General features: G+C 39.3%; 1 protein-coding gene across 2 annotated transcripts in view; it reads left to right on the plus strand.

The window, feature by feature from the left end:
- Positions 1-26,989, plus strand: part of MED14 (mediator complex subunit 14) — a 69,046-nt gene that overhangs the window by 28,238 nt on the left and 13,819 nt on the right. For both annotated transcript variants that reach the window (XM_047715208.1, XM_047715207.1), the window contains exons 12-23: positions 299-377; positions 4,678-4,837; positions 8,355-8,549; positions 8,932-9,066; positions 11,343-11,419; positions 17,038-17,198; positions 17,287-17,433; positions 18,078-18,169; positions 19,124-19,276; positions 19,599-19,868; positions 23,227-23,367; positions 24,934-25,045. In XM_047715208.1, coding sequence (XP_047571164.1) covers positions 299-377; positions 4,678-4,837; positions 8,355-8,549; positions 8,932-9,066; positions 11,343-11,419; positions 17,038-17,198; positions 17,287-17,433; positions 18,078-18,169; positions 19,124-19,276; positions 19,599-19,868; positions 23,227-23,367; positions 24,934-25,045 — 1,722 coding nt within the window. The remainder of the gene's footprint in view (positions 1-298; positions 378-4,677; positions 4,838-8,354; positions 8,550-8,931; positions 9,067-11,342; positions 11,420-17,037; positions 17,199-17,286; positions 17,434-18,077; positions 18,170-19,123; positions 19,277-19,598; positions 19,869-23,226; positions 23,368-24,933; positions 25,046-26,989) is intronic.

The following is a 26,989-nucleotide window of genomic DNA, read 5'->3' on the forward strand; positions in this document are numbered from 1 at the left end:
AGTTTTGGGTATTAAAATGTAGGCAAAGAATTAATTCATATGTTTGTTATTTGTTCTTCCTGCTAGTGTACATTTGCTATTAATTAGTTGTCTTTATCTATATCTCTGTTTAAATGTTAAAGAGGGTTAACAAATTAGGTTAAAATTTATGCCTAATGATGTGCTCAGTTTAGTTTTTCTCTGACTCAAAAATAACATTACTTTTGCCTAAAACAATAATTTTCATGTAAGTTTTGGGCTACCTAAATATTTTATGCCTCATGTAATCGGTGAATTAATGAAGTGCTTTTTTCTATAGACCAGGCCACGCTGGATGACATGGAAAAGTCTGTGAACGATGATATGAAACGAATTATCCCTTGGATTCAACAACTGAAGTAAGCTTATTTATTTAGCTCAAGACTAAAAATGGAAAGTTATTTTGACATGGTATATTTTCTTCTCCATCATTACTCTTGATCAGTCACTGTCCTTAATGTTTATGTCATGAAACTTGAGCACCTTTTGGTACTTGGAATTGAAATTCTCTTGGAATAGGGCCAAGGTGGCAGCGTTTTACATCTAGTTCCCCTCCAGAGCAAATACAGGTATGAAGGGCATGACACTCTACTTTTCATTCTTTGCCACATTTCTTTCTGTAAAAGCACTATACAAATCACTTACACAGTGAGTTTTATTGAATCTAGTGTTCTCTGCAATAGGGTCTTACTTATTCTTACCCAAGATAATCTTCATGGTATGAATCTAGAAGCTGACACTTCCAGAATATTTGTTTCTGCTTCTCTGATACTGTCATTCAATACTGTCTCAAAATCCTTTGAATGCTTCATACTGTTAAACTAAAGAACATTGGAAATGCAGCTAGAGATAATTCTATGAGGTTTCATTACCATCCTGGTACACAGAAGTGCCATTATGGCAACTCTAACAAACTCTCTTTTAAAATTAATAGAACAGAATTCCATGGGATAAAAATAAGTTTCAGAGATCAAAACTGAAACTGGCAAATGGAGAAGGGGGGCAGGGGGCTAGACTATTCAGAGAAATCTGTTGGTTTTGTGATCTAGCCTTACCCCTTCCCCTTTTGCCAATTTGAGTTGTATAAATATTTGAAGACTTCACTGTAGTCAAGTAATGATTTTATTAACAAGATAGGATCTTTAATGCCAGTAGATAATGTTTTATGAGCCTCCTTTTGAATAGCTGCTTAGTTTAACTGTATATGAAAAATGAATCATTACTCTGGGTAACGCATTCCAAAATTTTTAGTGATTTAGCATATTTTTGTGTATTTGGCTAAACAAATAAGGTTTAAATACTTAAGTGCTTAATAACTCACATCTTATGTAACTCAAGGTTATGTGGCAGCCTAGCTAGCAGAAATATAACATAAAACCAGAAAGCTAAGTCCCCAAAGCCTTAAACTTATCAAATGTGTCTCTGTACTTAAACACATAATTTCTAAGAAAGTTCTCCTAGTTATCACTTACAGTAGTGCTTCTCAAACGACCTTTAGTTAATGCCCAGTTGCTTGCTGATCTGTCATGGGACATTAATGTTTTTGAGATGACTTTATTGAAGTATAATTTCTGTACCATAGAATTCACCCATTTTAAGTGTATGATTCAATGACTTGTAAATTTACTGAGTTTTGCAGCCATAATCACAGTCCAGTTTTAGAACATTTGGAACATTTTCATCACCTCAAAAAGGTGTTCATTTATAGTTAACCCCCATTCCCGGCCTGACCCCCAGGCAACTATGAATCTACTTTCTTTTCTTACAGATCTTTTTTCTTCTGGACATTTTGTATAAGTGAAATCATATCATGTGACTTGCTTCTTTCACTTAATGTTTGAGGTTTGTCTATTTTGTGGCAGGTATCAAAGCTTCATTCCTTTATATGGCTGGATAATAATTCCATTATATGGCTTTGTACCACATTTTGTTTATCCATTCATAAATTGATGGACACTTGGGTTGTTTCACTTTTTTTTTTAAAGATTTATTTATTTATTTTAGAGCTTGCACACAAGCAGGGGGAGGGGCAGAGGGAGAGAGAATCTCAAGCATACTCCTCACTGAGCAGGAGCCTGACTTGGGGCTCAATCTCATGATCCTGAGATTGTGACCTGAGCAGAAATCAAGAGTCACCCACTTAACCAGTGGAGCCACCCAGGCGCCCCTGGGTTATTTCAGTTTTTGGCTATTATGAATAATGCTGTTCTGAATATTCATGTTTCAGTCTATGTGTGGACATAACATTTTCATTCCACTAGGAATGGAATTGCTGAGTCACACAGTAAATTTATGTTTAACTTTTTAAAGAAACTGCCAAACTAGTTTCCAGAGTAGCTGTGCCTTGTTAAAATCTCATCAGCAGTATTTGAGGGGTTCCGTTACCCTGCATCCTTGCCAACAGTTGTCACTGTTTTTGACCATAAGCATCCCAGTGAGTATAACAAGGTATTGCATTGTTTTCATTTCTATTTTTCTAATGACTGATGATGTTGAGCATCTGTTCATGTGATTACTTTTCTTATACTGTGCAATGAAAACAAATTCTACAAAAAGTAAACGAAAAAAACATGTAAAATATAAGCCCCAATTTTTTATTGTAAGAACCAACAGACAAAATTATATCTCAGTAAACATAATCAGAATGAACAGTATAAAAATAAAGAAATGTATACACATTTTTCTTTGGAAGTATATATAGGCAGTTAATACAGAAAATTCACTCTTAACGTTCAGATTTTGTGTTCCCTGAAATCAAAACAAAAACTTAATGGCTATTCCATATGCACTTTGAAAAGATTATCTTGTATTTATAATTTATATAAATGCACACTTATATGTATTTAGAATTTATATTTTATTAATATTATCTTGTATTTAGAATTTTTTAATGTGACAGATGAGCTTGTTTCTTGCTTGTTGTAACTAATCTAGATCAGGTTGATGATGATGCTACTCACAGGAGATAATGTATATCTTAACTGTTTCTGTTTTTCTTTAAAAACATACATAATGGAGATCCCAGTCTCACAAAGTCTCACATGTTAATGGGACTGGAGGTAGAGATTTGAAAGCAGTTTTGGCAAGTTCAGAACATTCATTTTGAACTTTTATCTAAAACATAGCAAGTATTGTTGCATTTTCAGAATTTATCTTCATTTCTTCATTTGTAGCCAGTTGTAGCAGTTGATCCTGTGAAGTCACAGATAAATTTAAGTTGTTTTTCCATGAAAAAAAAAAAATGCTTTCAGGACTTTATACATTTCTGGGTAATAGTTGACAAACTACCCTTAAAATTTTGTATGTTATGACATGGTTTTTTGTTGTTTTTTTTTTTAAAGATTTTATTTATTTATTTGTCAGAGAGAGAGAGAGAGAGAGAGATCACAAGTAGGTAGAGAGGCAGGCAGAGACAGAGGGAGAAGCAGGTTCCCTGCCGAGCAAGGAGCCCGATATGGGACTGGATCCCAGGACGCTGGGATCATGACCTGAGCTGAAGGCAGCCGCTTAACCAACTGAGCCACCCAGGCGTCCCAATGACATGGTTTTATTGCACGTGACTAGTATACAGTTTTACCACATGCAGATCACTGCACAGGCACAGCAGCACCCGAACTGGGCTGTGCCTTGTTCAGCAAGGCCAGCCTGCTGATCGTGAGCATGGATGTTGTAATTGTTATGTTGCTCTGGAAAGTTTCTAAATTCGTATTCTTACTTTCTGTAGTTATTTCATTGTGAACCAGTGAGGTTTGTGAACCCTTTTATGACATGGTTTTGAGGCATGGGACTAGCACAGTACTTTTTCCATATATTTTTTAATACATACACAGTGTCTAGCCTCAAGGATAGCTAATCAAATAAAAGTGAGAGGAGTACTATAAAAAGCATCAAACTGAAATCTGGTGGCTTAGCCAAGAGAGAGAGGAGGGAGAAAAGATTAATACTGGCGCCTGCTAGATACATAACCGTCACTTTACACATACACAGAAGAAGAATGGGGACCGAAGATCTCTAGTGATACTAGAAAAATTAGGTACATTGATTGATTTATTTATTTTTTAAAAAGATTTTATTTATTTATTTAACAGAGAGAGAGATCACAAGTAGGCAGAGAGGCAGGCAGAGAGAGAGGGGGAAACAGGTTCCCTGCTGAGCAGAGAGCCAGATGCGGGGCTCGATCTCAGGACCCTGAGATCACGACCTGAGCCGAAGGCAGAGGCTTAACCCACTGAGCCACCCAGGCGCCCCAATTAGGTACATGTATACCTATTTATTTTTTGTTCTCTTTTGTTCTATAAATACTTCTGGCATTTTATAAAAGATGTTGAGGTTGGTTATTGCTGTCTTAATAAACCATAGGAAATCCGCCATTTTCTTTAATATACTGCTACAGTGTCCCAGGCTTAATACTAGTTTAATTCTACCTTATGACTAATCAGTTATTCACATCAGAGTTTCAACTCCTTAAACTAGAACTAACATACCAATGCAAAACTTAGAGAAATGATTCATCATTATGGTTATGTGTCTTTTTACTAGTTCAGTTAAATTTCAGATTATTTTTTAGTGGTCTTCAGTAATCAATTTACAAATCAGTTGCACACAGTTAATCAGAAGAATCTATGATTTTGTGATGTGAATTATCTCCTTTCAATTAAGGTTTTGGCTTGGACAACAGCGTTGCAAACAATCTATAAAACATCTGCCTACGATAAGCAGTGAGACATTGCAGCTGTCCAATTACTCAACCCATCCTATTGGAAACCTTTCTAAGAATAAGCTGTTCATTAAACTTACCCGGCTTCCCCAGTACTACATTGTAAGTATACAAAGGGGAGATTTGGGTGATCAGGGTCAGTATCTCACATGATTTTTCACTTAATCTAATCTGCAAACATTTTTTATTGGATATTTAACTTTAGTGATTCTCAACCTAGGTGGTAGAGATGAAGGACAGAAGAAAATCATGTCTAAGAAATGCTAAAATGATCAGGCAGGGTTGGGGAATATAAAGTATATCTCTGTCCCTCACCCTTAGGTCTTTTATGTAGTGAGGCCTAGTTTCTGCTTGGGATGAAGCATCTCCCATGTGTGGGAGGAAAGCAACTACTCTGAAGGTGTGGAGAGGTTTTGGTGTCAGATAAACTTGCTTGGTTTTAATTGAATGTTAACTTGCATAATGCACCCTTTTACTTTTTTTTTTTTTTTTTTAAGATTTTTATTTATTTATTTGAGAGAGAGATATATACAGCAAGAGAGGGGACACGAGCAGAGGGAATGGGAGAGGGAGAAGCAGGCTTCCCACCGAGCAGGGAGCCCGATATGGGGCTTGATCCCAGGACCCTGGGATCCTGACCTGAGCCAAAGGCAGATAGATGCTTAACGACTGAGCCACCCAGGCGCCCCCATAATGCATCCTTTTACATACAGCTGGCTGAAGTAGCTTTATATTCTCATCCTTAATTGATTGAAGGCATACATATATTGATTTTTACTCATTGCATTTTTATTGATTGCCTGTACCTTTCAGGGCATAGTAAGATCCTTTCTTACTCTTTTTTCACTCTTTCTAGGTGTTTTCTAGTTAGTTTCCTTGAGATCTTTGAATTGGTTAAAAGTTGCAAGAATTTGAAATATGAACTCACCCTAAATATATCTCCCTGAGTATAGAAATAGTTGTGTATACCACATAGATATTTTTGGCTAACAATCTGAGATGTTTGAAGAACTTCATTCAGGATTGTTGGCTGAAGGTAGTGGGAGTGAAATTTTTTAAGGTTTTGAGCTGTAGTTTTAAAAGATATTATCTTTAAAAAAAAAAAAAGGTACCCTGTGTAGCCTGGCATGTTTTAGGTTAGCATTGTTTATAGAGAGCAGTAGGTTTGTCATTGATACAAACTTCACTTTTTTTCTGAATTTTAAAACCCCAGACGTTGAACCAGATTTGTCTGGTTCTTGGTGAGCCAGAACTTGGTTGAGTTCTTTGTCTTCATCCTTGGTGAGCTCCCTGGTCTACATATAAAATGATATTGGGAATACATGCATGATAATCAAACCTATGAACACCCAAAGATCCTTATACTCCGCCACAGACAAAATGATTTTTATTATTTCTGATGTTATTTAGTATCAACAGAAACCAGACATTAGTTTCAATGACTAATGATTAATTATAAAGTAGTAATTTGTTTCACGTGGCTTAGACCAAAACTGAATCTGTGTTAGTCTTCATCCTTTTTATTTCTCACGGTTGCTACATTCATAGAAATGGGAAAAACTGCTACTGTGGACATTAACATTAAGAAGAACAGAGGGAAGTCTTGCTGCCTTTGAATGTCTGCCATTTTACTTTTGTCAGCTTTATTAAGATACAGTTTACATAGGGGGGATGTTTAGACTGTGTCTTGAGTTGTAATAAATGCATATACTATTGTAATCCCCATCTCAGCAGAACACAGAACAGATCCATCACCCCCCAAATGCCCTCATGCCTGCTTCTCTATAATCAGACCCTCCCCCCACTCTCAGTTGGTGACCACTGACCTGTTTTCTGTCTAGATAGGTTTGCCCATCAGTCTAGTTTCTTTCACTTGCATAATGCCTTTGATTTTCCTCCATATTCTGATGTGTATTAAAGTTCATTCCAGTAATTGGAGTAGTAGTCATGGTAAGGATATACTAAGTTTGTTTAACCAGTCTCTGGTGATAGGGCATCTGGGTTATTTCCAATTTGGGGCAATTATGAATAAAGCTGCTGTAAGCGTTTGCATATAGGTGATGTTTATTTGTTTGTTTGTTTTCCTAAGTGAACCTAGGTTTTCACTTCTTTGGGGTAAGTAACCAGGAGAAGAATTGTTGGGTTAGTTTATAATATCAGTGTATGTTTAGCTTTATAAAAAATAGCCAAACTTTTTGCCAAAATGTCTGGGCCATTTTGCATTACTGATGGCAATGCAAGAGAGTTCGAGATGTTCTGCATTCTTGCCAGCACTTGGTATTAGAACTTTAAAATTTTAGCCATTCTGGGGGTACCTGGCTGGCTCAGTAGGTGGAGCATGCAACTTTTAATCTCGGGGGTATAGAGATTACTTAAAAAAGAAAATCTTTTAAAAATAAGTAAATTTTAGCCATTCTGATAGAGGTATAGTGGTATTTTATTGTAGTCTTAATCTATGCTGCCCTAATGACTGATACTGAATATCTTTTCATGTATTTTTTTTTACTATCTCTCTATCTTCTCTGGTGAAGCATCCGTTTTTCTTTTAATTCTTCCATTTCCTCAGGTGCGTCAGTGTTATATTAGGTGTTAGCTTAAGAATTTCCTGAAGAGATGGGGTGGGGTGAGGGAGAGAAGGGAGGCAGGAAGAGAGACAGGAAAGCGTATGTTTGTCAGAGCAATAGTCCAATGGCATATTTAGGGGACTTTTCTTAAATTTTAGGTAGAACTTGAAGAGTAAGCTGGTATAGTGGGTAAGAGCAAGGTCTCTGGAGCCAACTGGAATCAAAGCATGACTCCATCACTTCTGAGCTCTTGAGACCTTGGGCAAGTAACCCAAGTATTTCATGCCTCGGTTTCTTCACCAGAAAACTGAAGGCAATAATCCCTTCTTTACAGAGTTATTAGGAGGGCTGAACATGTTAATGTCTGTTCGGTGCTTGGCACAGTATGCTCTGTGTAGTACTCTCTATAACACCGTCGGCTGTTGGTGGTAGTGGTGTCATTATCCTCACAATGACCTATCTGTCAGGGTTTATTTTTATATGCTTCCAGTTGTGAGAGTTAGTTGTCATTCTTCTCTGCTCTTAACAGTGGAATTCTTAGGGGGTTTTATTTTTAAGATTTTATTTTTGAGTAATCTCTATACCCAATGTGGAGCTTGAACTCATAACCACTAGATTGAGTCACGTGCTCCACCGACTGAGCCAGCCAGGTGCCCCCTAGGATGTTTTAACGGTTAAGGGAAATAGCGCAATTTGAAATAGATACCATTCTAGAAAATCTAGTAGATCTGCTGGACTTAGGCATGCAGTGTTTTAAGCTAAGGTATGAATATCTAGAACACTTAATGCTGTCATAGTCTAAATGTCCAATTTGGTATAGCTTATGGCGGTTTTTGCTTTTATTCATTAGGCTGATCTGTTTTTTAGAGAACAAAGTATATATTTAACAGGAATGCTTTTTTTGTTGAGACTCATGATTAATTGGTCCTTGTTTAAAGAAGAAAGACCATCTACGTTAGATGTACAAACCTGAACCCTATGTGCTATAAGGAGGAAAATATGCAACACTCATTAATTATTTCTCTGAGTCTCATTTCTGACTGGGGCCTTCTTAGGTTGTGGAGATGTTGGAAGTTCCCAATAAACCCACACAGCTGTCGTACAAGTACTACTTCATGTCTGTGAATGCTGCAGAACGTGAGGACACCCCTGTCATGGCGCTCCTGCTGCAGCAGTTCAAGGAAAACATCCAGGAGTTGGTTTTTCGCACCAAACCTGGCAAACAGCCTAGGACCGGTCCCAAGCGCAAGGTAGGATCACATACAGAAGTGAGCACAGGATTTGTGTTTATTAACTCTGTCGTGTTCTTTAACCATTTTTAACCTGAGAAAGAATTAGATCTGGTTTATAAGAGACTGGAGGGCAATAAAGTTTAAGTAACAATTTTCTACATTTTCTTGAAAATGCCTCTCTTTTAATTAATAACTTATTATACACCATTTCCACAAGGTTGCTGAATACAAAATATTTACATAAGTTTCCAGTATTTAGGTTGAAATATTTGCTCAATAAATATTTGTTGAATGCATAACATTTGTTTTGGTTATCCTTGAGCTATAGTAGTTTAACTGCCTTAACTAATTGCATCACCTGTACTTTTGTACCCACTTGTGTTCTTTACTTAAATTATAGTTGTCTGATGATCCATGTCCAGTAGAACCCAAGAAAACCAAACGATCAGGAGAAATGTGTGCCTTCAATAAAGTTCTAGCTCACTTTGTTGCTATGTGTGATACAAATATGCCATTCGTAGGACTTCGGTTGGAGGTAATTTTTTGAAACAGTTTTGACTATTCTGTATAAAAGAGTAATTTATAAAATTCCTTGCTAAAGCTACATGGATTCCATTAGGAGACCCAGAATGGCTGTGATCTTGGTTATTTTGGAAGGGTTGGGATTGAAATCATAGCATCTCATGGTATACCTGTAGAACATGACTTAAATCTTTTTTTTTTAATTTTGTTTATTTATTTGAGAGACAGAGATCACAAGTAGGCAGAGAGGCAGGCAGAGAGAGAGAGAGAGGAAGAAGCAGGCTCCCTGCTAAGCAGAGAGCCCGATGTGGGGCTCAATCCCAGGACCCTGGGATCATGACCCAAGCTGAAGGCAGAGGCTTTAACCCACTGAGCCACCCAGGCGCCCCAGAACATGACTTATATTATTTCATCTTTCTGATTCCAAATTGTGAGCATTCTGCTCTTTATGGAAATGGAAAGTAAATTCTTCCCAATTCACAAAAAAGATAATTTTTGAATATTAACATCTTACTAGCATACCTCTTAGTAGGAACATTATCTCTTAGAGGTGGTTAGTTGATAAAGGTGTGTCTTATTTTTGAGTTGGTAAAGCCATACATATTGCTTACACACTAATAAAACCAGGTTCCTTTCTGAGAAACAGGTCAGAAAGAATATTAAACCTGATTTTCACTCTTGTCACATGGACTAAGGCATAGACTTAGAATTAGTGTCTTTCAAGAATACACAGCTGTGGTATCCAGCATGATCCCCAAACTTGAGAGTAAAGGGCATTAACAGAACCTGCATTTTTATATTTCCAAAAAGGACTTTGGCCAAGGATTGCCATCCCTTTAAAGGGATACACCAAAACCTTAATTATTTCCCTCTGTTTTAAAGTTTTACTTTTTGTAAGACTCTTCCCCTTTGTAAATTATTGGGAATGAAGTGGTGACTTTGCCACAATAAAATAAAAAAAATTTTTTAATGTTTATAAATAAAACTGAGGTTAAAAAAAAAAAAAAGTACAAGAAGAGACCTGGGACTGTGTGAATTATTTTAGTGAAATTGATGATGATAGTCTTGGGAAGACTTGTTGAATACTTTCATACATTAGAGCAGAAATCATCAAACTTTTTCTGCAAAGGGCCAGACAGTAAATATTTTAGGCATTGTAGGTCATATGGTCTCTTATAGCTACTCAGATCTGCTTTTGTAGTGTGAATCAGCCGCAGTTGATGTTTAAACAGATGAGTGCAGCTATGTTTCAGTAACACTTCATTTACAAAAACATCATTGGGCCGAATTTGGCCCATGAGCTATTACTGTATGCTGACCCCTGTTTTGTAGGGTTTCAGGGTCTGAAGCCAGAGTAAAACTATGAAGAACAGGAGCAGCCCACATAAATCGAGGCCCAGAAACAGGCATCTCAAATAGATACTCAGGTCCTTGATGTCCTAGCTTCTAGAACTGTGAGCTTGATGAATGTCAGATGCTTAACCCCTAGCCACCCAGACACCCCTGCATTCATCTTTTTAACTCACTTTCTGAGTTCCCAACCTCCAGTTGGGAAAGCTATCTCATTGGGTAAATGCATAAATTGGAAATCTTTTCTTCTTGGGTTTCACACAGGAAGTATTTTAATTGTTAAAAATAAAAATGTATTCCAGAGGAGCATCTAAGTGGCTCAGTCAAATTGTCTGCCTTCAGCTCAGGTTGTGGTCCCAGGGTTCTGGGATCGAGCCCCATGTTGGGCTCCCCACTCAGCCAGGAACCTCTTCTCCCTCCCCCCTGCTTGTGTGTTCTCTCTCTCACTCTCTGTCTCTTTTTCTCAAATAAATATATAAAATCTTTTTAAAAAATGTATCCCAGAAAAGTTATACACTAAAAACTATTGTTTGTGATTAAAAGTGGGATGTGACTGTGACTCAGACTTTGTTTTGAACAGATGTAATGAAGAAAGACATAAGAAAACCAGTCTTATTTTACAGTTGCATCATTCAGAATCACTAGGATTGATTCTCTTAGTCTCCAAAATTCTGAAGATTGGCCCTCCAGAGGTGTTTTGTTTTGTTTTGTTTTTAACTAGAGGCTCTGGGTCATCTTTGGGTTTCACAGCACTTAATATAGTTGCCCAGGAAATCAGAGGAAATCAGGTGATGGAGGACAGTGTGCCTGTCTGATAGGTTCTAACTTTGGAACAGAGTGGCCCTAGAATGGGTGCCACGAAACAGACACTAATACTTAGAAAAGGTAGTTTCCTTTGTAAAGTTGCTGGTCTGATCTACCTGCTTTTTCTCTTACCAGTTGTCCAATCTGGAGATTCCCCATCAAGGAGTGCAAACGGAAGGTGATGGCTTCAGCCACGCAATTCGCTTACTGAAGTAAGTCCCCGTCCTGTGTCTCCCTTGAGGTCACACATTACAGCCACAGTGCTAGAGCTGTTTCTCTCCCATGAAACAGCATAAAGCAGAGTTCGGCACCTGTGGATGTCACGGATTTCTGCACAGAATTACTATCATCTGGGGGAGGCTTCCTTTTCACCTGCCGAGTGGGGATCCAGCACCACTTGGTATCTTAGGATGTCTTTCCTCTGCATTCCTTTTCATTCATTTAATGGCTCTTTACTCAGTGTGACTGTGTATCAAGCTTGAATTCTGCTAGGGCCCTTCAGGATGGTCTGGATTCATGTAGTAGGAGGATCTGAGCTAGTTCGGAAGCCAGAAAGGGTATCCCTGAGGAAGTACCAGTTGTATTTGGACTGAGGGAGAGGTGAGAATTAGCCAGAGGAAAGGGAGATTTGGGGGAGGGGCAGGGGTGGAGTGGGCAGTACTGACCAGAAGGGATAACTGCTAAGGTGGTGGCAGTTTTTCTCTTCTTTCTCAGAGAGAGCTCTGTACCCTGGAACTGAAAGGAGGTCAGAGTGGTGCAAGTTGAGAGAGATGACTCTGGAGCTGAGCTGTAAGTGGGAAGGGGTCAGATCCTAGAAGGCTTTGTAAGTGTCCTTAAGGAATGTGGACTTGATCCTAATGGCGGTACGAAGCCATCAGACGATTCGAAGCAGAAACTGACATCATTGGCTAGGTGTTTTTGAGAGCTCGTCCTAGAAGCCATATTGAGAATCAGTTGGAAGGGACCAAGACTGAGTGGTGAAACCGGTTGCCAAAGTGGTTCACACCAGAGTTGTTGGTAGCTTAGACCTGGGAACGTTCCACAAGGACTTAGGGGATGGAATATTCAAGGGTTGGTGAGGAGATAGATGATGAAGGAAAGAGGAGAAGATGGCACAGGTGCCTATTGGTTTTATCTTGGGCATGTGATAGGTGATTGTAGTGTTTTCTGAGATAAGGGACACCAAAGATGTGAGTTTGAAGGGGCTTTGCTAGGTTTGAGGTGCTTATACATCCTTTTGGCCAGGCAGGGCTGGATCTCAAGCTCTGGTGACAGGGCTGGCCAGGAGGAGTAAATGAGTCATCGCCAAGGTGGTAGAAATTGAGCTGGGATGTTAAATAGATTGCCAGGAAAGAGTATACAGAGGGAGATGGGCAGAGGGCTTGGCTCTAAATGGATCGAGGACCAGGGGCCAAAGGATGCTTAGAAGGAAAGCCAACATGGTGCATGTGCTATGGAAGGTGACCAGGATGGACTTGGAAAATTAACCTCCCATTTACAAGATCAACCTTTCTGGTGCAGAAAACAGTTCTATGGGGGCGGGGTAGGGTGGGCATTTGTATTGTTTCTTAGATGTTGCTTAATAATATAAATCACAGAAGCAGTTTTTTATGGGATTCCTCTGACTACCAAGACATGGCAGCTCCGCCAGTGGAGCTTTCATTTTTGTTACTTGGGAATCAGTTGGTTTCAGATGCGGGGCAGATGGGAAGAGCTAGCGGACAGCACATACTCCACCCATGTGTCAAGGTGCTCACTTGAGACAGTTGAAGAACTAGGATAGCTTCCCTTCCTGGCTGTCTGAACACCATCTCTACAAAAAGTTCTCGGGAGAGAGAGCTGGCCTTGTAATGGAAATCACTAGGCCAATGTGATACTTTTAATGGCTTCTGGTTTTTAATTACTTCTGTGTGAAGAAGTACAGGGGTTTGGGGTTTTTTGTTTTTTTATCTTTTCACTCTTCTTGGCAACTGCAGATAAATAGTGTTAACATTTGTGTTCTGTTCTCTTAGTTATATTTTTCATGTTTTGCAGGAATCTTAAAATATCTTGTTCTCAGCATTTTTATGAAGAAATTTCAGTCCCCTTCCTTCCTGAATCCAAGAGAACCCATAATATAGTCCTACCTAGGAAGGAAGCATTCCCTATTTTTTAAGCTTCATTTAATAATAATTTTTGAAAAGACTTTATTATATCCTGGCTATTATTTTCTTTATTTAAAACTTAAATGGAAAAAATGTAGAGAAATGGATAAATTAAAGATAATTTGTCTAGTAACCTCCATTATGAGGATTATAGGGATAGGATGTAGAAATGAAGAAGGAAACCATAATAAATGTCTAAACACAATTTTACTAAATAAAAATCTGACATAGGTCTAATATATAATTGCTCTCATACATTTAATGTTTAGAAAGTCTTAAGTCTTGGGGCACCTGGGTGGCTCAGTCATTAAGCATCTGCCTTTGACTCAGGTCATGATCCCAGGTTCCCTGCTCCCCCATCAGGTTCCCTGCTCAGCGGGAAGCCTGCTTCTCCCTCTCCCACTCTCCCTGCTTGTGTTCCCTCTCTCACTGTCTGTCAAATAAATAAAATCTTTTTTAAAAAGTCCTAAGCCTTTATTCCTAGACATATTAATACTACATGGGAGTATGAGTTGATAACATCAAAGCTTTAAAATTGAGTACAGTTTTCTAGTCTTTGATAAAAATATGTTCTGTTCTTGTTCAACTTATCTTTTTGAGTCTCTGTTGAGCAGGCCTCCTTGAAGTATCCGTGAAAGTTTCATGGTAAACACCTTAGACTGGTATATTGTCCATGGGCCTGTTACCTTGTGTAGATTCCCAAGAGCCTTGATCCAGCAGCACAAAGGACTCAGGTCTCAAGAGCAGCATGGTCACAGTGCCTCCATTTGAGCTCTTGAGCAAACTTCCCACCTTCTCCTGAACTAACACTACTGGGCCAGTGGCGCTGGTCTGCTAGCCACACCCACAAGGCTTTTTCATCTTGTCCATTGTGTTTCTTTGCCTCTTGTAGTTTATGCAAATAATGCATAGGCACAGTTCATTTTTGCACGGTTTGTGACTCAGCTTCTATCAGTTATGTGACTCAGTCCTTCTGCATTTGCATGTGCAACCTTTATACAACACTTTTCATTTTCCTTGTGGGCACAATTGCATTTATTGAACTAGCGCATTTAGTGATCTCCCCACTCATGCACTGCGGGGCCCTAATGTGGTTACTGACGTTTGTAAAACCCCCCAGGATGAAACCGACATACAGCACAAGGTGGTGGTGCTGACACCCATCCGCCCTGGAAGACCAGAGCCCAGTTCCTACATTCTTCCCATACTCAGAATTACAGGAGAAACCTCAGTCAGAAGTAGCTGTTTAGATCAAAAACATTTTTTGGATTGGTAGAAATTTTCAGATAAAGTTAAGCCATTGTCCAGGAAATCTCTTCCTCAATACTTCATTTTTGGTGACTCTAGTAGTATTTTGCAGTATCTTGAGTTTATAATAATTTTGTTTCAAAGGGTTTCCTTTTAGGAACTATCCATTTTCATCCTTGGGTGGGGGAGGATCAAAGTTACAATTATAGTTTATTCTGTTACATTAGTAACCTTAAAAAGCAAGTAAATAGTTTCCAGGTTCCTTGAAGCTAAGCCAATTACTTGTGTATGACAGATGAAGAAGGCAGCATGGATTGCACTCTTGGGATCTTGCTGTCCCTAGAGCATAAACTGAAAGTCTTACTCTTTTATTTAAAGACATGCTGGCTTTTATGGGTTCATTTTCTAACCAGATGGATTTCACGAAACACCTATTTATATGAAAGGAAGATAATGTACTGCATTATTATATTTTTTAAATCAAGATTTAATAATCGATCTGAATTGGCTGCTTTGTAACTCCAGTGGGTTGGGGTTATGTTTTCAGGGATATGGATAAGGAGAAGTCCTCAGTATACCTACAAAATTGACAAGCATATATGCAGTGTATGCAATTTCTGTAATTACCCCAGATAACGTTGGACAAAATCTTTCTGGTAGTGAGTGATAAAAATTATGTAGTGTGAAAGATTAACTTTTTTTTTCAGGATTTTATTTATTTATTTGAGAGAGAGAGCACGGGGCGGGGGGGTTAGGGGGCAGAGGGAAGACTGGCTGAGCAGGGAGCCTTGACATGAGGCATTGCAGGGCTCGACGGACGCGAGGCTCATCCCAGGACCCCAGGATTGTGACTTGAGCCAAAGGCAGATGTTTAACTGACTGAGCCACCAGGTGGCCCGGAAAGATTAACTTTTGAAATGTTTAAAAAAAAAAAAAAAAATATATATATATATATATATATATATATGTGTGTGTGTGTGTGTGTGTGTGTGTGTGTATATATGTGTGTGTGTATATATATATATACACACATACATACATACATTTAAGAGGAACTGTGGTGGAATTTGTAATTGAGAAATTTTAGTACTATGTTAATTCTCTTTTTATGAAAAGTATAGCTGTTTTCTCCCCTACAAATTTTTTTTTTATCATCTGCAATCTCTGTCTCTCTCTTGCCCTCTTGAATTGTTTATTCTAGGCAAGTGGTTCTCAACCCCAGGGCGATTTTGCCCTCCAGGGGACCTTTAGCAATGTTGGGAGATATTTTTGGTGATCATTAACTGAGAAGGAGGGCTGGGAGGTACTACTGGCATCTGGGAGGGAGAGACTAAGGCTACACAATAAAGAATTATCCAGCCTAAAATGTCAATATTGTGGAGGTTGAGAAACCCTATTCTAGGTGTTTCTGAGTAAGAGGCCTAAATCAAGATTCCATGTTTCCAGTTTTTGTTAGACTTAGATAGAGATAATCATTATACCAAGTCTGAGAATTAACTCACCTTCCCTAGGAGTTAAAGGATAATGTGTAATTAAAAAATACATTATCTCATTATCTTATCTATTACTGGAAAAAAAAGTGAAAATATATTACTTCATAATGTTTTATGACAAGGTAGTTCATAAAGCTGCAAGAGGAAAATAGGTAGGTAGGTATTTTACACCAAAGCTAATACATTCCTCTTCTATATGTGATACATTTAAGGGAAAACATGTTAAAATGAGTTAGTACATGCAAAGCTTCATCACATTGAGTGTTACCTCTGCTGAAGAGGTGGGGGGAGATAAGGAACCTGGCATTTTATCTTGGCATCAGTGAGTCTTGGGTTTACCACAAAGGGAGCTAACCTACACGATTACCTACTGTATCAGCTGCCATGAGCACTTTCAATGTGCGCTGTGTCACGTTTAAAATGAGTGACGCGGAAGGGAATTACCTCCATCGTGTCGTTGGGAAACTGAAATTCAGAGAGGCTAAATGTGGCTGGGTCAGAATTAGAATGCAGGTCTCTGACTCCAAAGCCTGTGTTCTTTCCACTGTATCATTGTGTTCTCAAAGAGTGGTTTTACAAGTATGCTTTTCCCCTTAGCTTTTCCGTTAAGATGTTCTAGATAGGTTTCATAGCCAATATTCTTGATTTTCATGCTGAAGAATCGTAGTGTTTCTAATAATAGGAATAAGGATGAAGACAGACATACTTTGTTCAAACACTCAAACACTTCATTAAAGTAAGAGGTCCTAGACTGTGTTGATTTGAGTAGAAGTGGATCCAGTGCTGTGAATTGCTGCAAATCGCTTCCTTCTTGCGCAGAAGAAGACTAGTAGTAGAGCTTGAACTGAAGCTCTAATGTGATAGCCCGACTGTTGTTGTGTAGATTGTGCTCTTGCTTTTCTGTGATACAAAGTATACTTCATATGTTCTGTCTTTTGTTGCCAGAATTCCTCCCTGTAAGGGTGTGAATGAGGAAACCCAGAAGGCTCTGGACCGCTCTCTTCTCGACTGCACTTTCCGATTGCAAGGTAGAAATAACCGCACATGGGTGGCGGAGTTAGTGTTTGCGAATTGTCCACTTAATGGCACTTCTACTAGGGAGCAAGGTGAGATGCTTCACACACTTTCTTTGCATATTTCTGGGGTTTTCTTTTTAGTGTTGATACCTGTTAATCCTCTTTTTTAATCCTGTAGGGCCATCGCGGCATGTTTATCTGACATATGAAAACCTGTTGTCTGAACCCGTTGGTGGTAGAAAAGTGGTTGAAATGTTCCTTAATGACTGGAATAGCATTGCACGATTATATGAGTGTGTGTTGGAATTTGCACGTTCTCTACCAGGTACATGTGATAATCTTCCTCACCCCTCCCCCCCCCTTTTTTAACTAAAGAAGAAAACATCGTGAAAAAAAACATTTCAAAAGAATATCTAATGAAAAATAAGTTTTCCTTCTACCTCAGGCCTTCCCCCAGAGACAACCACTGTTAGTTTCTTATGTATCCAGAAATCTTTACTCCAAGCTCTAACCATATTGTAATAACAGGTAGCAATTATTGAGAGTCTACATACAATGTAACAGTTTGCTTGTGTTAACTCGTTTAAACCTCACAGTCACCCTGTGAGGTGGGTGTTATTCTTCAGTTCACAAATGAAGAAAACAAGTCACTGAGACTACAGAATTTACCAAAGGTTGCACGGCTAGGAAAGGGCAGAGCTGGAATTGGAGCCTCTTAACTGCTGTGCTGTACTACTTCAGTATCTGCCCCCTGCCCTAGACCCCTTCTGTAGAAATGGACATGGAAGCCTGCTATCTATGCCATCGCATTCCTTTTTTTTTAATTTTTAAATTTTTTTTGAATGAAATGCATCTAGAGATCTTTCCAGCTAGGCATAGGATACTGCCCAGATGCCCTCTTCTTCAAATATGTGTTTTAAAGTTTTGCATACATCATTTTAATTTCCTTTTTGCTTCCTTTCTCTTTAGACATACCTGCTCATCTAAATATTTTCTCAGAAGTCCGTGTTTATAATTACCGAAAACTTATCTTGTGTTATGGAACCACCAAGGGAAGCTCAGTAAGTTTGTGAACTAATTAGAACTGAAGTTCCTCTCATAGATCCTTTAAAAATCAACAATTCAAAAGTTATGAAAACTGCCTTGAACTAATTGAGGACTCAAGTAAAAATTAGGGTTAAAATGGTAAATTTTAAGTACTTTGATGATATATAGTAGACTAGTATACTGTAATGCTTAACTCTTTTTAAAATTGAAAGCAAAAATTAATGCTGTCTTTGATGGGTTATATAATCTTCATGAGTTTTAGACCAGGTAATATACTTTTGGTGTTTGTATTTTTTTCTTTACCGATTTCAAATCTGGTTAGCAACATGATTACTGTCCTGAAGATTGCGAATGGTTTTGAACAATACTGTATGTTTATGCTTTTGATCACATGATTATTAACATTGTTTAATCCCGTCACAATCTTAAATGCGTTCCCTGTAATCTCTGTTTCCTCATTTTCTTCCCACTCCATATGTGAAGTCCTAGAAATTTAGTATAAAAATTCAGCCAGCTGGCTTCTTTCTGGACTCTTCCACATCAAGTAATACCAGAAATTAATCAAGTGTTTTAAAATCTATAAACTAAAAGCATCTGTGTTAGAAGTGGCTTCCTTTCCCTTTATGACAGTGCTCACATAGACGGTGACTTTTCTTCAGTCCTAGATAAAAACAAAAAAATAAGAAACACCAATAATAATTTCCAAATAAAGTTTAATCCAAATTTTTTCTTTAGCACCTTCTCTGTTTTATTTGGTGGAGGTGGGCTAATAAATACCTATTCCGCAGTTGCACTGGTCCCTAGTAACAACACTTTTAGAGTTTATAGAGTCCAGTCTTCTGACTGGCTTTCCAGAAAGATCTCATGTAGATCTTTGGCATTTTGCCTTACTGTTTAAACATTGTTTTTTCTTCTGCTTGAATCTGTTACTCTCTCAGTTTCTGAAACATGTAATCTCTTTGATTTAGATCAGCATCCAGTGGAATTCCATACATCAGAAATTTCACATTTCTTTGGGTACTGTTGGTCCAAACTCAGGTTGCAGTAACTGTCACAATACCATTCTACATCAGCTTCAGGAAATGTTCAACAAAACACCAAATGTGGTTCAGTTATTACAGGTAATTAAGTTTATTTTCTTTGTAAAACTGTGACTCCAACAGTGTTAGTGTCTCATGTAAAACCAAAAATCATGTGGGCTTAACTTAAGTCTTCAGTGACAAGGGTGCGTGTTTTTGTCTTTTATATCTTGCACTCTTCTTGGAGAATTTTCTTTGATTCAAAGTGGATGCAGTGATGTAGTTTGCATTGTCTTCAAGGGAAAGGTGTACAGAATGTTTCAGGAAGACCCTTGGCTCATTTATGACTGTTAGACATGGAAGATTCTGAGGCTTTAGCATTTGTATGGAAACCGTCTGCCCTCACTGTATGTGTTCCTTTTAGGTACTCTTTGATACTCAGGCTCCATTAAATGCCATCAACAAACTCCCCACTGTGCCAATGTTGGGCTTGACCCAGAGAACCAACACTGCTTACCAGTGCTTCTCCATCCTGCCACAGTCATCCACCCACATCAGACTGGCCTTTAGGAACATGTACTGCATCGACATTTACTGCCGCAGCCGAGGCGTAGTGGCGATACGGGATGGTGCCTATAGTCTGTTTGATAATAGCAAGTTAGTGGAAGGTTTTTATCCTGCACCCGGACTAAAGGTAACTGACTTTAGTATTACAGCATAAGTAAATGTAAATATCTCTATAACAACTCCTTTAAAGGGGGGAAATAACAGGGGAGAGCAACAGATTCCTGTTTAATAAGCAGCTGTGTTAGTTCATCACCTCTGCAGCGTCCTTCCAAAGGAATGGGAAGTTCTTACAAAGCACTGTGCCTGTGTTGTATGAGATGATAAAATTTCCTTTTCTCGTAATGCATAAGGTGGATGATACCGAGGAGAGTCCTATTTGCTAGTTGGAATTTTAAGGAACTTCAACAATGTCTTTCTCATCGATTATTGAGAAAGTTTGATTCATCAGTTCAACCATGAAGTTTTTTTTAAAATGTAGGGTCCTGGGCCACAATCCCTGCAGATTCTTGTATAATAGCTCAATTGTATGTGCTTATAGTTTAGAGTCAAATAGTTCCAAAGGCTTGTTTTGAAAATTAGTGGCTTGCAATGCAGTCTTGCCATTTTCCTGCTCTGTTTTCAACTCTTAGATGGTGATTCTCTTGGTATTTACATCCTTATCTCTAAGTAGCATGCTTACAGTGCTGTTTGTGGACTTCTTAGTTGAGGGCATTATCTGATCCTCACAATGCAAGATGAGGGTTTAATTCTTTTTTAATTCTTATATGCCTCTTCCTCCTCCCAGGCTACTCGCAGTGTACCTTCTTTTTTCCCTCCTACCCTTGCAGTATGGTTAGGCAGCAATTTTGGTCTGATGATTTTTCAGTATTTTCGTTATTATAAATATGTAAACAGTATCCACCAAGCTTACTATAATTACTTTTCCTTCCTTCAACATTTTATTTTCCTGGGAGTTATTAATTTACTTTTTTTTGCTTAAGGTTCTGTATACTTATCACTAACTCAACCTTAAAGCCTCTCCCATATATGTAACTCTCTTCTCAGTGCGTTCACATATCAGAAACCTCGCTGGTTTCATCTTGAAGAAGACTCTTCTACAGCAACCCTCTGACCTCCAATCAGGAATGGTGTGCCCCAGACCCTTTGCACAGTGTTGATTTAGGAATCTACGGAAGGGTGGGGAAGAGGGAGAATCCTTGGCTTCTCTCTTGCGTGGCATGCCCTATGGCGTGGACTGCTGGTCTTTTTCTCGGTTTATTCAATTGTTTTGGTAGAATACAGTCTACATAGTTTCCTGGGAGAAGGCACATGGGAGGTTATTTTGAGACTTCTGTGTGCCTAAAAACATCTTTAGTTTACCCTCATCTAATTGAGAGAATGGCTATGTATAGAATTTGAGGTTACAGGCATTTTCTGTTAATAATTTTGAAGACATTGCTCCATTGTCTTCTAACTTCCATTGTGACTGTTGGGGTGTTTGATCTTGTTCCAGTTCTTGAACCTTATGTAACTAAGTAGGCTCTTTCACTCTGGAAACTTACATCCTTTTGCTGTGGGAATTTCCTTGTATTATTTCTCAATTCTTTTTTGTTTTCTCTGTTAGCTCTTTCTGGTACCACTACTATTCTGCTGTTTGGTATCCTGGACTTATCCTCTGATTTTCTTATTTATTTATTTATTTATTTTGTTTTTCTCTCTCTGTTTCTGGGAGATTTCTTCATTTTTTCCTTTGAGTCTTTCTGGTTTTGGTAATTTGTTTTGCCATCTTTTAAAAAAAATTGCAGGAGCTCTCTTTTGTTGCTAAGTGTTCCTTTTATGACATCTTTGTTGTATATAGCTATCTTATATTTTCTTACTCCTTTTATTCCTACATAATCTCCATTTCATGCACCTTGCTTTTGTTTTGTTTTGTTTTGATCTCTTTCATATTAGTGATTCTTAACTCATAGCTCTTACTAGAAGGTGAGTCTTGCTGACTGTGGTCTTCATTGTAAGCTTATCTACCTGGGCCATTTCTTTGAGTAACTCCCAGTGTCAGTAGGTTTAGGTCTTTTTGTTGGGCTGGTATGAGTACCAAAAGAGGAGTATTCAAGTCTCTGCATAGATGGTGTGCATCTGGCCCCCAATTTTTGGCAAATCAAATAAGAGAAGGAAACTACTATTTTCAACATTCAGTATGTAAACTTTAATCATCTTTTTTTTTTTTTTAAAGTAATCTCTACACCCAACGTGGGGCTCGAGCTCACAACCCCGAGATCAAGAGTCGCATGCTCTTCTGACTGAACCAGCCAGGTGCCCCATAATCTTCATTTTTAATACAGCATTCCTCTCGATTGATGCTAGAGTCCCCATAGCCAAAGAACCCTCCACCAGAGTGGTAGAAGTCAAACTCACTCAGTGAGAGTGACAGAAGCTCTGGGAGGCTTTTAGTGTCTCTTAAAGAGACTTTTGACCAGTCCTATTTTTAGTCAGTCCCACTTTCATCCCCGCTTCCAGGGGTGTCTAGTGCTGCCAGTTCCTACGTGTCTTGAGGATCTGGACAGAAATAGCTTTGCTTCTTGGCTTTCCCCAGTGTTAGCTTTAGGATACAACTTCCTCACATTGGATAGTTCACTTACCACTCAGCCATCTGCTCCGCAGCCTCCAGAATTCATTGCTATTTTTTTCTTCTCCCATTCTCTCTGTATTTGTAACTTACTGCTTTAAAAAAATTTTTTTAGGAGTTTCAGTGGGGTATTGGGAAAAGATAAAATATGTGTTGTAAATCCATCATCTTTTATTAGAAATGAAGCGATGTACTTTTAAAAGCTTCCTAGTGATCCTGGTAAGCTTTTGATCTATGTTTTTGAAGATGGGGAAGGTAAAGAGTATTAAAAGGAAGAGAATGCTTGAGACACAAATTCTGGTAGCCTTGCTTAATTTTTGATGACCTATCCCATAAAACGAGATTGTCCCACTCTTGGTGATTCAAAATTTCAGTCACGTTAAGATAAAAAGAGGAAAGATGGCTTAGTTTCTGCATTCAGTTTTCCTCTGTCATATTTTCTAGCTTACGAAGTGAGGACTCTCACCAAAAAGGAAATTTCCCAAGTCATTGAAATTACTTAAATGGCCAACATACAACTTTTCTTTTGTTTCCTGAATTTCTGGTTCAGAAGTTAATAATGAAATACTTATTATTTGTGAGGAGGTGCCAAGGTATACTTCTCTCTTCAACTTTGTGCTTACACAATACTTCTTAATTGACAGGATTTTTAACTTAGATGTTGTTTCTGTTGTTGCAGTTAACCAGTTTCCTCAGTTTCCCCCCATTCAAAATTATCAGTATATCTTCCAGGTTGTCCTCATAGTAGTGGCTGTGTACCAAACTTCTGTTTTAGAGATGGGCGTAGTGTATTTGTTTCTCTTAAAATAGTCTAAATGATTAAAAATATGTTACTAAAGCTAAGTAAGATAATCTGAATTCTACCTGTTTATATCCGTAGACATTCCTGAATATGTTTGTTGACAGCAATCAGGATGCTCGAAGAAGGTCTGTAAATGAGGACGATAATCCCCCTTCTCCCATAGGAGGAGATATGATGGATTCTTTAATCTCACAGCTCCAGCCACCACCTCAGCAACAGGTGATGTCTAGCTGAAATTCCAAATGGTATCATATTCGTGTAACTTAATGGGCTCCTCAGGTGTCTGAGCATCTTTGTTAAAAGGCAAGGAGATTGTTGGTGGGCCCAAGGTGTCCAGGAAGTCCATATGAAAAAATAGTGACAGAGGGAGAGAAGGAGGCTTCTAGTGATGGCAAGTGAACAGTACCAGAAATAGCATTAACCTCAGTCTTGTGCACTTAAAATGATGTGAGGTGATCAGCCATGTGATCACAAAAGAGGATGATATCCAAATGGCCAGTAAGCACAGAAAGGGTGTTCAACATCATTTGGCATCACAGAAATACAACTTAGAACCACAATGAGATAATACTCCATACCCACAAAAATTGCTCTAAGAAGAGAATTGATTATTCTTGGCAACATTTTGTATTAGTAGCAACTGAGACTCATTTACTACTGGAGGGTACATGAAATGGTCTAACAACCTTGTGGAGGCGTTTAGGAATATTCCAGAGCACTAAATCTGAACATTAGGCATACCTGTGATTTTATAATTTTACTCTTGGGTATATGTACGACAGAAATGCATCAAAAAACACAAGTGTTCATAGGAATGTTATTTATGTAAAAAGTGGAAACTAACCCGAATACCAAGCAACAGAATGAGTGGATAAACTGGGTCTATTCCTACAGTAGAATGCTTTACAGAAATCAAGAAAACTATTGCCACATGTGACTGCGTGGTGAATCTTACTGACATAATGTTGAACAAAAGAAGCCAGACACTAAGGAGTACATTCGGTATTTATAGGAAATGTGAAAACAGGCAAAATCAAGCTTGAGTGACAGACGTCAGAACAGTGCTTACCTTTGGGCCAGTGATAAAGCCTTTGAAGATGTATGAGGGAAGCCTCCAGGGCACTGGTAGTATTCTTCAGTGTCTCGATCTCTGTAGTGGTGACATTCATAAAAATTCATCAGACTGGACATTTTCTAAGATTTGTGTCCTTTGCTATATGTGATTTGTACCTCAAATAAAAAACTAGGAAGGATTACATGTCCTAGGTTTTTTACTGCTGGAGATGAAGGTAAAGGTGAGGAGAGGCCAGGTTAAACTACTGTATTTCATTGGCTTTCAAAACTCCACCAGATGTAAGATGCACTACTTTTTATGAACTGCCAGAAACAACACTGCCGGGTAAACTGTGCCATGCCATGAATCAGAAGATACACCCTGATTTCAGAAATACTAAAAGGGTGGGGGAAGAATCTTGGAATCTGTGAAATGGTAGATAAACAATACAGATAAATCAGTGATATGGTAGATAAAGTAAGCAAAAAACATCTTGAGGGATATAGACAATGGTATTACAAGGTCAGGAGTGAGTTCTTGCTGTTTTTCTAAACATTTTGAAAGTCAGGGAGTTTTTAAAAATCTGTGGTATTGATGTGTATTTTGCACATTTTCATATCTCGTGCTTCCTGTTTGGTAACCAGTGAACTGTGTGAAGGTTAACTCATTAGCCGTATGTACGATACACTATACACACGTGACTGACCAACATGTACTTTTTTTCTTTTCAGCCATTTCCCAAACAGCCAGGATCATCAGGTGCTTATCCCCTTACTTCGCCCCCTGCGTCTTACCACAGCACAGTTAGTCAGTCTCCCTCTATGATGCACACACAGTCTCCAGGTAAGATATTACTTATTCTCTTGTCATGTTCAGCTTTGACATCCAGAACATACATGCGCGCGCACACAAACACAAGCACCACACACGCAGCCTAGACCTTGAGAGACCACTCCTTATCTGTGGCTAGGTACCTCCCATTCGTTCCTTACGGCAGGGTTATGAACGCTGCGTTCGTGACTCAAGAACACTTTAAAATATCTGAATTAAGAGGAGGTATTGTCACCCAGAGCCAGGCTCACGGCACAGCTCCAAGAAGAGCTGATCACAACACGATCTGTGTCGGGCCGACAAATCGAGTCCTGCCCACCACCTACCTGTTTTTGTAGTTTTGGGGGAACCCAGCCACACCCATTCCTGCAGTGTCAGGGCTGCTCTCCTGCTAGGACGACCCCTTACATGACAAGTTTGCTGAGTCCTAGTATGCGTGAAAGGTGCCCTGCCCCACAGAGTGGGCTAGTGCACAGCCTGCTTGTCCCAACAAAATGGCTCTGTTGGCAGCCCCGTGAAGCACACTATAGAACTACTTGAGGATGCTTAATTCTTACTCTTAACTGGACAGTTTGTGGGTGTAGCTTAAGCTCTTGCCCTGGGCCAGATGCTCCACGGTGCTGGGGATTCAGCAGCGAGCCAAATACAGTTCCGCTCTCAAGCATGTCGTCTGGCAAAGAAGACAGGTATCAGATTTCTTGGGTAGATAACCCCCTTACCTGCCCAGCAGAGATGGCGGAACCACAGATGAAGATTTGGAAGTTATTGTCATGTCGCTGAAGGTCACTGAAGGCTGAGCTGGGTGGGTGAGCTCAGCCCCTGGGGAGTACCGGCAGCTGCTTCCCAGGTGTAGGAGCCTGAGAAGGAGCTGCTAGGGAGCAAGAAGCAGAATAGGAGATGCGGGCAGAGAACCCAAGGGGTGTGCATTTCTAGGGTATGAGTGAGGTTTTATGTAGAAGGAAGTAGAAATAATTATTTGGAAATAATTACAGTGCCAGACAGGTATATAGTGCTTGCTGTGTGCTAAGCCATGTTCTGAGCACTTTATCCATTTAATTCCCACAGCAAACCCACAGCTGAATCTCTGAACAACACTGAAAGGTTATCATGTTGGTGAACATACTGCATGTAAGGCACTGCGTTAGGTATTAGGTGGGGGATACGAAATTCTCTTAGACAGGAGTAGAGAGTCGGAAACATGTGAATACCGAGGATAGTGATGGTAATGTAGTGAGTGTCTCCATGTCACATTTATTCATAGTTTGGGGAGCATGGTTCCCCCTTTTCCTGATCCTCAGTAGAAACTAGTCCTGTGGCTAAATCCCATCTTTAAGCTCACTGCTCTCAGTTTTTTAATGTCTGCCATCTAGACCTCTCCCCTGAACTCGAGTCTTGTGTTTTCCAGCTGTCTAGTCAGCATGTCCTTGTAGATGTGTAGACAATGGCTGAGACTCAACTCCTAACACCTGCCTGCCCACTCCCGCACCCTGCCCCACCTCCCGGAAACGGCAGCCCCTTCCTGCCTGCCGCTTGGCCAGAGCTGTTTGAGTCATGCTGGACTCCTCTTTCTCTCACACCCACTTCAGTCAGTCCCAGATACTGTCCACTCTGAACTGAGAATTTATCCAGATGCTAACCCTCCTCAGCCTCCACCTTCGCCCAAGCCATTAACCATCTCTCACTTGGGTTATTACTCTTGCCTCTAACTGGTTTCCCTGCCCCTGCCCTGTGGTCTGTTTTTTACACTGTGGTTGGAGTGATCCTTCCGGAACAGAAGCTAGTTTATAACTCCTTTGTTCCAAACTTTGCAGTGGTTTCCTGTCTCGTTCAGGGTAAACCCTAAGTCCTTAGAATGGCCTACAAGTCCCTGTGTGATCTGGGACCTCCACCACCACCACCTCTCTGTCCTCAACTCCTCCCACTTCCCCGTGGCTCACACTGATCCAGCCACACTGA

This window comes from Lutra lutra, chromosome X (assembly GCF_902655055.1).
Source record: "Lutra lutra chromosome X, mLutLut1.2, whole genome shotgun sequence".
NCBI classification, from domain to species: Eukaryota; Metazoa; Chordata; class Mammalia; order Carnivora; family Mustelidae; genus Lutra; species Lutra lutra.